Below are 12,118 nucleotides of genomic sequence, written 5' to 3'. Positions count from 1 at the left end.
CATATTTGGATTTATAAACAACCGCTTTTTTTCCATTTATCGACTTGATATCTGTTCTCCAATAAATGTAATAACATCGACCAAAAAGCGAGCTTTAAAACATTGGCTTTTACTTCGCAATAAATTTTGTTGACAGAAATGTTGCTATTTCCAGACAGTTCTTATTCTGGACTAAATTTGCTTATCAAGGGAGTGCACTGTTCTTATTATGTCCTTATATTTAGTGTCAGGGCCAGTTACTCTGAGTTCTTGGAAACAACCTTGCTGGAGAGTTGCAGTCAACTCTCATAAGGTCAGTGTCACACCCTGTAACCACTATCCATCTTGTGCAGTCACAAGGGTTAAGGATAGAAAAGGCAGCTCTGAGGACATTGCTTCAGGTGACCCATGTCCTATATCTGATTTGTGTATAAATACATTTATGGGTAAAACCCAAGAGGGTGAAACCGTTCCTGAAAAAGAGGAACCTCAGTCATCAGAAGTCTCCCCTAACATTTCTATCACTCAGAAAACTGGTCACATGTCTCATCTCATCACTGAGCAAAACAAGGATTCAGAAATTCATGCCCGTTCGATAAAACCTGGGTCTGGGATAACCCTGTAGGCTATTTCATTAAAAATGGTGTCTTGATGGGAGAAATGGAGACCAGCGCTGGTGAACAGTTCAATGATGTCCCAAGCAGGACTGATATGATATTTCACGACTTGATGTTGGTGATGACTCAGGCTGAATATCCTTTTGGCATAAAACGCTGTAAAAGGAAGTCCAGTAATTCTTGAGAACGATTTGATTTAATAACCCAGTAAAAGTAACTGCAGTTCACGATGCATCTTGGCACCTAAATCAAACAGACGGTTTCGTATATGTATGGATTATTTAGTGAATTGAAAAAGGCATCCTCTGAAACCAGCGGTATTTCTCTCTAACGTTTCACTCGCGAGAAAAAAAACCCCTGGGAAACAGTAAGGAACGAACTTGGCAAAAAAAAAAAAAAAAAGCCGTGGCGACAGACGACGGCGCCTGCGTCCCTTGGGGATTTAACATGTCAAAAGCCGTCATCGATCAATCTTTTTTGGTGGCAAATCACTGCACACGATGTCCAGGCTCTGTCAATGAGTAATTTGAAACGACCGGCTCATTGACCGTTTTAATAGAGAGAACATAAGGAGTTGTTACTTTATGCTAGTATTCTTCCATAAAAATGTAATAAATTCAATCCAACGTGATGGAGTACTTGTAGCCGTCTATTATTTTCACGTTTTAGAGATTTAGAGCGCATTTGGGGTCGTTTTAGCGATGTTCGGTGAAATTTAGAATTCCCTTTATCACTTCCACTATAGAAAGAAGTAGTGGGAGTGATATAATAATAATAATAATAATAATAATAATAATAATAATAATAATAATAATAATAATAATAATAATAATAATAATAATAATAATAATAATAATAATAATAATTGGTGCAAAAGACGCTGCTCTGAAAACGCCCTATCTCTTAGAGATTTCTTGAGAGAGGGAATCGTTCAAAATTTCACCGAAACAGGGCTAAAGCAGCCCCAAAGGTCTTGAATTGACGAATGTAAATTGGTGCAGATAAAGTCCGTCTGGCTTCACAAATGCAGATATCTTAGCTAGACCAGTGAGTGTCATCTGCGAGTCCCATATGCAGGTCAAACTCTGTCAATACCTTGTGTCATTCCCAGAAATAAGAGACAACATGGCCGTCACGCATGCGTAATAGTGCACATACAATGTCAAAATGGCTGCCATTTATTATAAGGAAATGTGGGGAGACATCACAATTTATCAAATTTTCTCGTTTCAGAGATTTTGGGCTCACGATGCAGGACTCGAAAAAAAAACCTTGCCATTCGAGTGATACACTTTCCGTTCAAACGATGCCAGAGAAAGCCCTATTATTGTTCCTTGGACATTGCACTTTTGTTCGCTTGAGAGCATACAATCCTCCATACATACTCTGTAATTTCATTGAAATCGGGCATAAAAGTAGTCGTTTAAAAGGTAGAACTGTTCGCCGCATCACAGGTGCAGGACTCGAAATTGGTAAATCGACTATCCTTACATCAAATTGGCCAATAAAATTGGCAGTAGCGCCTTCCAATCTTGTTCCCGAAGAAATAACATTTGATGTAGTTATGCCTAGTTCAGGAACCATTATTGTTGTCTTTAAGATACAGACTGAAGCAAGGAAAACGGTGCGCTCCGCAAGAACAACTTCTGTCTGTTCGTCCGAGCTCCATTTTGTTTTTAAACGGCCCCACGGCTTTCTGGGTAGACACAGGGGAACCATAAAGCCTTTCTAGAATACATTTTTTTTTTAAATTTGCGCATATGATGTTTTCCAACCTCAGCAAGACTGCCGCACTTCCATTATCATCGGACGTATCAAATCAGAGATGCCCCTTGCACGTTTAAATACCGCTTATACTACTTTTATTGGGAATTTTAGTCAACCTGATTAAAAACTTCTAGTGTAACAACAAAAGGGAAGCCCCTGTGCTGGCCGGAATCTCGTTTTTATTTGTGATACCGCTGTTATTCCTCGCGGGCCTAGCAAAATGTGAGTCCAGAGAAACCGCTGGCTAATGTCCCTTATTTCTGGGAATGGTTTTCTACATTGTCAATGCAGACTTCTATCATACGGATAGGAAATGTGTCCAATTTATTTATTCATCCATAAGAAGAAGACAAGAATCAGAGACTGCTGAGATGGAGTACACTAATGCATCAGTACAACTTGAAGGCAAAGACAATCTAATAGCAGACTTCCTATCCCGTTCTTTTTGTAACTAAATGAAACCAAAAGGGGACTTGCGCTAAGAGATCATGTGACTTTTTTGGGTGGCAAATTCAAAACAAAATAATCAACAAAAAAATCAGAAATGACTACGCCCGTCACACCAAAGAACGATGAAAAAGTAAATCTTGAAATGAAACTAAACCCTTTCTAAAAAAAGCACTGTGGCTTTTTTCGTAAGCGCTGAAAAAGTTGCTTTTTGTTCCTTTAATTTTGCCGCTAAAAGCCTGAGCGCGCGCTAGTTTGCCACCCAAACAGTCACGGGATCTCTACGCGCAAGTCCCCGATGATTGCAGACCGTCTCCATATCGAAAGTTTGTTACTAGTTGAATCTTTGTGGGACCGTGTGGAAAGCCCGAGTTAGACAGCACCGCCCCAGGGAAGGGGGGCATATTGAACAAGTGTGTTAGGTTTTGATTAGGACTACGGCTTCTTGTAAGCATCTTAGACTACGAATAAAAAGAGATAATTAGCATAGTAGTACGTATGTGACGGATATACGGTATGGTTTGGGTATTTAAATCAATTAAGTTATGCGCAAAACATATTAAAAATTCACTGCATGGCCAACAAAGAAACAGTTTGATGTCCTTAAATTACCTCTGCTACTGCTTAAATTGCAAAACCCACTGAATTGCTTATTGGCAAATTACCCAAGAGTGACAAATTGACAAATTACTAAAAAGTGACAACCATTACTTAGTCAAAACAATGGTTGTTTATAGGGCTAGGAACAGCTATGTAAATTTTAAACACCTTTAGTGAAAATTTTTACAAAAAAGTATTCCCTGATTTCAGAATATGGATTGTCACCTACTAGTAGTTTTCATTTAAATAAAAAAAAAACTAATAACAGAAACGATGCTAAAAAGACAGGTGATGCTATCTTTGGGGAATTGTATAAGAACCTAACCGGACAACTCATAACAAGGTCTTATACAATATTCGCTCATGGGCCGAATATAGTTTAAATTCATAGAAAGTAAATACAGTACTCTTTAATGATCAGTATACATCTGAACTGAATAATCTTGCCAGACCTAACGTGTTAAATTAGATAAATAGATGCCTTTTTTTAATGAGGGATTCACTTAATATCACACGTTAAATTCTTGGTATAGGCAACAGAAAGATGGTTTTCGCAGCGGTGGTAGCAGGTAATTGGAAGCTATGCCCTCGTTACTATGGGTAAATCATTCAACAACGTCTCACCCTACTAAATTGCGATAAACGGAGGATGCTATGAAAAAAAAGCCCTCGGCTGCTCGAGGAAAAGTTAATAATCAAGAAAGGTTTAAGTATAAGCTAGATTTTGAAAGCTAGCTTCTCAGTTTAAGGTGATGGGAGTAGAGTAAGCTATTTCATAATAGTATTACTCCACCTTTAATTCGCGCAACATCAAAGCACTGTAATAAACGCTAAAACAAATAGTCCACGGTGGATGCAATGAGCGGAATATTTCGTCTTGTTCCATATGAGGAAAAAGTAAAGGTCAATAACAAGGAAAGTTTAAGGTAAACCAAGATGAGTAAAACTGACCCTTGCCTTTGTGATAAGCACTAGAACATATACTCCACGAAGGATGCCATGGACAAAAGATTTCGCTTGCTTCAATCAGGAACGATAAAAAGATCAATCACAAGTTCCAATTGAGCGCTCTTTCCAAGCAAACAATGATGAGTAACTCAACCTTGTCTACGCGCGAAATCGGAGTGGTATCTATGGTGTGGAGCCCAGGGAGGATAAATGCAGCCGTCGTGGGCCTTACTCTGGCCGCCGTGTTAATTGTGATGGGTAATGCCCTTGTTATGTATGTCATCCTTACAACAAGAGAACTAAGGAAAAGAGAAGCGAACTATTTCGTGGTGAACTTGTCCTTCGCGGATTGCTTAGTGGGAATGACAGTAATTCCCATATCCGTGGGAGTCCTTCTTCAACCGAGTAATATCATTCAACATAAAAACTTGCGAGACTTCTTAGGCTTTGCTATTTTCTTTTTTTGTATTTGCTCAATTATGAGTCTAACAGTTCTTTCGTTGGATCGCTATTTTGCAATCACAACCCCATTTCGGTATATCGAGGTTTTAACCACAAGACGAGCAGGGATGATATCCTCTTCGGTTTGGATTTACTCGATAGTTTGCGCTTTGCCTCCTAAATTTGGAGTTAGTTCATATGCTTGTTTTATTCCTAATCTAGATACATGTGATTTCGAAGACTGGTCTGGTTCTACCAAAGCCGTGATATTCGCTTGTCTAGTTCTAGGACTCACATACGTACTAGCTTTAACCATAATGGCGTTCGCGTATTGGAAGATTTTCAAGGTGGCCCGCACACATGCTAGAAAGATAAAGGGGCAAAATCTGGTTAATCCCGAATGCAAAACGACATCATTTGTTCAAACACGAGTCTTTCCAAAGAAGTCGACAGGGAAAGGGAGCAGCATGTTATCAAAAACGCAAATCGGAAAATCGGTCATGAGAACAGGTGCATCGAAAAGTGAGACCAGAAAAAATCACTTGACGGTTATTCACAACCCGAAAAGGGTTCAAAACAATTACCAGGAACTAAAATTAGAAAGCATTTCTGGTTTAGAAAATCCATCCTTGAATTTGGAAAACGAACGCATTAAAATGCCCCAAACGCAGGTCTTAAAAAGCACCGACAGCATAATATCAACAATAGAACCTTCCGTTTTTGCAGACGGAGAACGAATAAACGCAGATGCGCGAAAGCGTCGAAGGCTTTCCCGCGATAGACAAACCGATATTCGCATAGCCAAAGGATTTCTTGTCGTCATAGGCGCTTACTTCGTATGTTGGACGCCCTTTTGTGTTGGACTCGCTGTGGATATAGTCACGAGGGAGAAAAGAACAGATGAAACACTAAGTTTGGTTTTCCTGTGGTGTGGGTATGCCAATAGCCTACTAAACCCGGTTATTTACACTTGGAAGTACAGGCAGTTCAGGCAGGCTTTGTGGAAGGCATGGTGTAATTTGATTGGCAAACATCAGCATAGACACCATGACGTCATCGGGATAACAAATATCACCAAACGACATTGAACCCCCCTCCTGCCCCAAGGTTACTGAGAGGGTAGCTGCTTTAGCGTATTGGCCTACAGGCGCACATCGGCGAAAACCAGAAATCTAAAAGAAAATGCTAGTAACTGATATACTCCCGGTCAAATGTTTAAATAAAAGTAGCAATCTCTTTTTGTTAAAGTTCTTGCCAATTAAAATACGTTGTATTTCAAACGTAAATTATAAAAAAGGGGGTTGATCGACATTCGGCTTTAAAGACAACTCCTCATAAAGACCGTGTTAATTAAGATCCAAATTCCTGGTTTTTATTTATTTATTATTTGTTTTTATTAATTCCAAGCGCATTTGTGAAAATAAGCTATAACTATCTAATACTTATTTTCTTTTTCTACAGGTATTTCTAACACATGCCTTAGTTTTACATTGACAGAAGTCATAATTACGTATACCAAGCATTCCAATAGATATCGTTATATAACCCCAATAAATGTCAGGCTTGAATCTAACATCACGTGACCTTCGGCCACTGCAAATGGCGATGAGCCATTATCGATGTGTTTAAGCCTAGAAACTAACCGAAAATCCGCCGAGGAAGCCGAAGATGAAATCTCGCCCAATAGAATATCGTCGCTTCTAGTACAAATGGACGATCGATCGTCTCTCGTGGAGCCCTCGTTTCTCGTTCGGTCGGGGCTCGTGGCATATCGATGACAGCAGCTATTCCCACTGCACCTACACTGACCAATCTTATCCTCGAGTTTGCTCTGATCGTAACAGATCGGCGACTTACACGCTTCCCCCGTCTCTCTTAAACCCTCGACTGACGTCATGGGAACACTAGTGACGTCGTCCGAGTCGTCACGTGATCGTACCTCAGTTCTCCAAGATGACCGCTTGTTTGACGTCCCGTGAAAGGAGTGTCTGTGTTGCAGTGTGGATCTCGAACTGGATTTACTTCCGGCGGAAGTGAATGTACGTGAGGTATACTGACTTCCCGAGTGGAGTGTGGAGGAGTTGTACGAGCTCCCCGAGGGTAGTGGGGTACTGGTGTAGATTGAGCTGTGCCCAGGTGCCGTAAGGGCCACTGTTGTGCCGGTGTTCCTTGTCAGTAAATTCTGCAAAGGCGAGTTACGGATGAATTCCCTCTCTTGAGGTTTAGCCACTTTTATCGGGGTAAAATCACCCTTTGAATCCTTCATTGAATAGCTCCTTATAAAGCCACTTGAATTGTTGTTACTCTTTCGGTCACTTTTAGGGGTTCCGATACTAGGAGTGGAATACCTGCTGTTTTCTTTGACAGAGCTGGCCCTGGAAAGACTTTCTGAGCCCGAGCTTTGCGTATAAGTGTGCAGCGGCCTCACAATTCCTACAGCACATGTGCTGTTCTTGCTTCCGTTCATTTCTCGACGTTTAAGAGAAAGATTTCGGGTGAAGTTCGACTCTGCAGGCCTCATTGATGGAGTTTCGTACCCTTCCGGGCTGAGCCGATCGAATTCCGAGCTTGTTCGTAGGGACAACGTTCGCTCGGTACTCGTCCAAGGTGACTCTCGCCTTTCCGTATCCGCATGAAATGAAAATGGCCGCTCGGTGCTTGATCGAAATGACGAAGAGGTATCCGTGCTCTTCCTAACTGGCAATGTTCGTTCGGCACTTGTTCGTAACGAAGGCCGTTCGGCGCTTGTTCGCAACGAAGGCCGTTCGGCGCTCGTTCGTACAGGTAATGGCCGTTCGGAGCTTGTCCGTACAGACGATGGCCACTCGACGCTAGTCTTATTTGACGATGGCCCCTCGACGCTAGATCGGAGTAACGACGGATGGTCCGAACTTGTCCGTACGGACTCGGTTTTGAACGACCGTGTCACAAACATCGGCGAACTCTCGCCATTCATTCGAGAAGTACTCGTACTTGAAAGTGGTTTATTAGATGTCGCGGTGAAGGAGTTGCTTCGTGAGAACTCGGGCCGCTTTCGGTTCGGCGCAACAAAAGATCTACTACGTCTAAACTCAAAGTCAACATTGTCACTGTCTTTGTTCTCACTAGCATTGATTCTCTTTACTTCACTTTCCTTTTTGGATTCTTCCTCTTTGACGACACTCATCTTACTCACTTTGTCTTTTCCATCTTCTCTTTCACTCTCTCGCTCTGACTGCGATGCCCCCGAAGTCGACGACTTTCGCCCTTTAATGAAGGACGCGATGTGGCCGAATACAGACTGTCTATCCTTGGATTTTCTCGACTCTTCAGCCTCGTGCGGGGAGCTGGAACACTCGCTTGACACGCTTGATTTCGCGATCTTCTCGTCCTTAGTTGGAGTTGATGACTCAGAGCATATAACGGCAGAGTCCCTACTCGTATCCAAGCTACGAGACTCCTTACTCGAGTGTCTCTTATGTCCATTCGATCTTCTACCGCTAGTCTTCTTACGCCCATCCGCCGAGTTCTCCGACTCCTTCGATCCGTGCCGCTTCTTCGTTTTACCCTCCTGATTTTTCTTCCTCGTATTATCAACAGTGGGCCCCTCCCCCTCGTTCTTATCTGTTTTGACAGTAGAATTATCCCGCGCATCCTCCGACTCGTAACCCCTGTCCGCGAACGCGAAGTACGCGTTACCTGTGAAGTACACCCTTCTCTCTTTGATAAGTATTCCCAAGCAGTCGTGGACCACGTGGACTTTAGGCACATGCACGTACTGGTAGGTATGTGCGAGGTATTGGAACACGTCCTTTTGAGTGCTTGAAAGTTTGTTTTCGTTGAGTGCCGCTATTGCTTCGTACAGAGCTTTGGTCAGCGGTAGGAATGGTGCTTGTGGGACGAGGTCCATGCCGATTGAACCGATGTTACCTGGAAGGGTAAAAACGAAGAAGAAAAATAAGATAAATACACCAGACATAAAAACCTTTAAGTACGTTTAATGGTTGCATTTAGTAAGTTGTTGTTGACTAGAACAAAAGCAAATGCAAGAGAAAGAAAATCGTAATCTAGAAAAGCACGAAACTCTTAATCGCAAAAAAATAGCAAGCAGTTACTTTCTCTCTTTATTACTCTTGCACGTCAAGAAGTGTCGCGCTGCTGCCTAGAAAGAACCTTTTTTAAGTTCTGTCATGTTTATATAAAGCAAAACGGCCAACATCGCTAACCCAATAGCACTAATCACCGTTTGCACGCCATATAAGGGGGTGCCGTGACTTAGTTCATCAACTTCGTACCAGCAGTGCTGGCTGATGTTAGCACTATTTGCACGGGGCTTTAAAGAAGCAGGGGCTTCAAAAGTTGGATTGGGCAGAAAAGGATCTATCTGTTTATCACAGAAAACTAGTTAGCAAAAAAAAAAAAAAAAAAAAACACAAGGCTAAGTTCAAACGTCGTATTATCCATTAGCCGTATTCAATGCAAATGCATGCAAATGAAGATGCAACAATCAACTTGATTAATTTGCATTGAATACGGCTCATGGATAATACGACGTTTGGACTTAGCAAAACAAAACAAAAACTTGGCAATTCGGACAAAGGTATAGCAAGGACCCCCACAAAGTTCGAGAAGCGTACGTTTAACAACACCACATATTGGAATGTCAAGCCCACAAACAACGAGTAAAAAATCAATTGACCCGGCGGTAAAAGAAAAAGCCGCCGCAGACTAGCTAGCTGTTCAAAGTATGGCAAACATGGGTTTCTGTCCTTAAAAAGAGAATAATTAGTACTGGATATAACAATTAACCGTGTGCAATTAAAAAAAAAAAAACTTGTACAGGTCACAAATTTATTCTCCTAGCTTTCATCTGGTTGATAGAAATGCCTCGATCGGATGCGTACACCAAATACGCCAACATATCATAGTGTCAACAGACATGTTTATTGACATAAACCTGATTCAAATGGGAAATTTACATCTACGCGTCCAACTTCATCAATTAGGCTGAAATTCGAAAACTCTTTTCTAGTATATAATCGAACTTGCTCGACTTAATTAATTAATCGACCCACATGAGTTGCTTGTTTGTGTCGCTGTGTCTAAGACCACAAAACAGTTTTGGGATACGAAGCGTTACGCCCAGAGGGGCAAAATAATAGGGCTTTCGGAAACACAATAGAGTCACCCACAACTATTTAAAATATAACAAAATCATCTTCTGAATTCTATTCTCTAGAATCTGAGGCAACACTCAATAATAAGGATTTTCGCCGCAGGATAGGTAATCTCACGCAAAATTATACTAGAACACGCTCAGTATTGGAGTTGTGTACAAATCTCGCAAAATAAACATTTTCAAGACTTCGCGGTGCAGTGTTTATACGCTCGTTTCTGTGTAGAATAATCATATTAAACCACAGTGTCGGCACCGTCTCTCGTGCAATTAATAAATCCTGAGCGTGAGGGGCTTTATTTTTATGTGTGTCCATTGTTAGCGAATTCAATGCATTTGTGTCGGGCCGTAAATACAAAAATACTCATCGCGCAACGAAATGTAAACTAAGTTTCCTAAACACTAATTGATTTCTAAACGCTTTTAGAGCAGAGGGTCGTTGAGCCGATGGAATGATTATCCATTAACGCTTCTAGGTTATCAAAACTGCTGTGTGAGGTATTTTTAAGAGTTGATCTTTCGCGTCAAGTTTAATTCTGCGATGGTCAAACTAAAGGTCAACAGGCGTATGCAAACTTGTTGAGTATATTTAGTATAACTTCTTACAAAGATTGTTGCTGCTACTGATCTAAGGTTAGCCTTGCCGCTAAAATTACACCTGTATCTTCAACTGACAAATTTTAATCCTTCTCAACACAACATCAGCTTATCTAAAACGCTTCACGATGGGACCTTGAAATATTGATTTTGGGTTTGTAGAGATGTCGAACTAAAGAGAAATATGCGAACTAACACCAAGCCCTACAAAATATGAACCTTTGCTTCCCCTTATTCTACCGATCCCGTGCGAAAGTCAGACGAAATATCGCATTTTAGGGTGCTTTTAACTGGTTCATCATCAACAAACTCTCTCAAGACAGCAATCCTAACAAGCCTCCTGCAGTGCAAAATCTTTGAAAGTTTAAAAGAGTTGATTTGAAAAAAGTTCTACCAAATATCAAGTTGAATTAACAGCAACAACTTACTAATACTACTTACCGGTTTCTCGTATCACAAAATTAGCTGGACTACGTAGAAATCTCCGGCGCCATGCTTCTTTCAGGACGTCCAATTCATCTGATGGACCTTTCAATAAAAGTGTAGAAGGTTCTATCCATCCAGCAAAGCGAATTTCGCTTAACGTCTCATTCAGCCGTGTATTTAAGGTAGTCTGGTTTTCCTTGATAAATGAATCGAAAATATCTTTTCCGGACAAGTTTTGTTGTGGTTTAGAATCGCTAGCGGGGTCGCCGGTTGATTCATACTCCGAACACGGCGAAAGTTGGACTCCAACGATATTGCTAGCTAAAATCGAGTATTTCGGCGTTCGACTGCAATCTCTGTTGGATTTTGAGGTACTAGCCATGGCTTTTGGGTAGTTCTACCCTCATGTGAACACACGGCCGTCCCCGCTTAGTGTACTATGTCAGCCACTGATTTATTCATGATGTTTCTTGGTCGATCCGAGGTGTTGATCAGCTTGTCTATCAACCAGCGGTATCCCTTTGTAGTGTAAATGTTGTCATGTCCACAGAATAACGACTCGAAATCTGCACAAATAGCGGGATTCGAACGCTGAATGACTCAAAATACCAAAGAGAAACAAACTCGAAAACAAATTCATTTGTTTTGATAATAAGGTAGACGTATAGAGTATATCTTTACTTATCAACTGAAAAGGGGCTGACGAGAAGTGAGTTTTTTATTATGTGAAAATTAAAATGCAATTAAGGGTATTATAGTACTAAAGTGTCATTGTCGGAAAACTTACAAAATGTCATAACGGACTAACTCAGTATTAGTTATTCAAGAAGTATTAACCTTAGCGGGCTCTATGAATTCAGGAATTGTTTCGTGGATTCAGGATTCCTGCGGCGCGCGAAAAAGCGAGAGAGTGGGTCTCTGCTCGCAACAAAAACCCTAGAACCCTGCATATCCAAGAGATATTGGTGTGAGCGACATGACGGAAAAAACATGACTTGACGTTTCCAATAAGTTCATTTCACATCGATTAAGGCGGAAAATTCACCTAAGTACTTAATGAGTAATATCGAACAAAATATCAAATGCGACTTTTTTTAAATCGATGCGATGTTTTGTAAAGTGACATTGGAATTTGAGCTTT

At 41.0% G+C, this 12,118-nt stretch overlaps 2 protein-coding genes across 2 annotated transcripts; one reads left to right on the top strand and one right to left on the bottom strand.

The window, feature by feature from the left end:
• The first annotated feature begins 1,962 nt into the window (after nt 1-1,962).
• On the top strand, nt 1,963-6,036 carry LOC5519238 (alpha-1A adrenergic receptor). The gene has a single exon (XM_032364058.2). It carries the CDS (start codon nt 4,496-4,498, stop codon nt 5,885-5,887), a length of 1,392 nt encoding a protein of 463 aa, XP_032219949.2. The 5' UTR covers nt 1,963-4,495; the 3' UTR covers nt 5,888-6,036.
• Nucleotides 6,037-6,128: 92 nt separating this feature from the next.
• Nucleotides 6,129-11,452, bottom strand: LOC116603081. Its single transcript, XM_032364057.2, has 2 exons — nt 10,993-11,452; nt 6,129-8,708 (listed from the first exon to the last, which is right to left on the bottom strand). Exons 1-2 carry the CDS (start codon nt 11,357-11,359, stop codon nt 6,337-6,339), a joined length of 2,739 nt encoding a protein of 912 aa, XP_032219948.2. The 5' UTR covers nt 11,360-11,452; the 3' UTR covers nt 6,129-6,336.
• Between the last annotated feature and the right edge of the window lie 666 nt (nt 11,453-12,118).

The sequence above is a fragment of the Nematostella vectensis genome, chromosome 10, assembly GCF_932526225.1.
Source record: "Nematostella vectensis chromosome 10, jaNemVect1.1, whole genome shotgun sequence".
Taxonomy (NCBI): Eukaryota; Metazoa; Cnidaria; class Anthozoa; order Actiniaria; family Edwardsiidae; genus Nematostella; species Nematostella vectensis.
The sequence above is the reverse complement of the archived record's forward strand: the minus strand, read 5'-3'. Positions and strand labels throughout refer to the sequence as shown.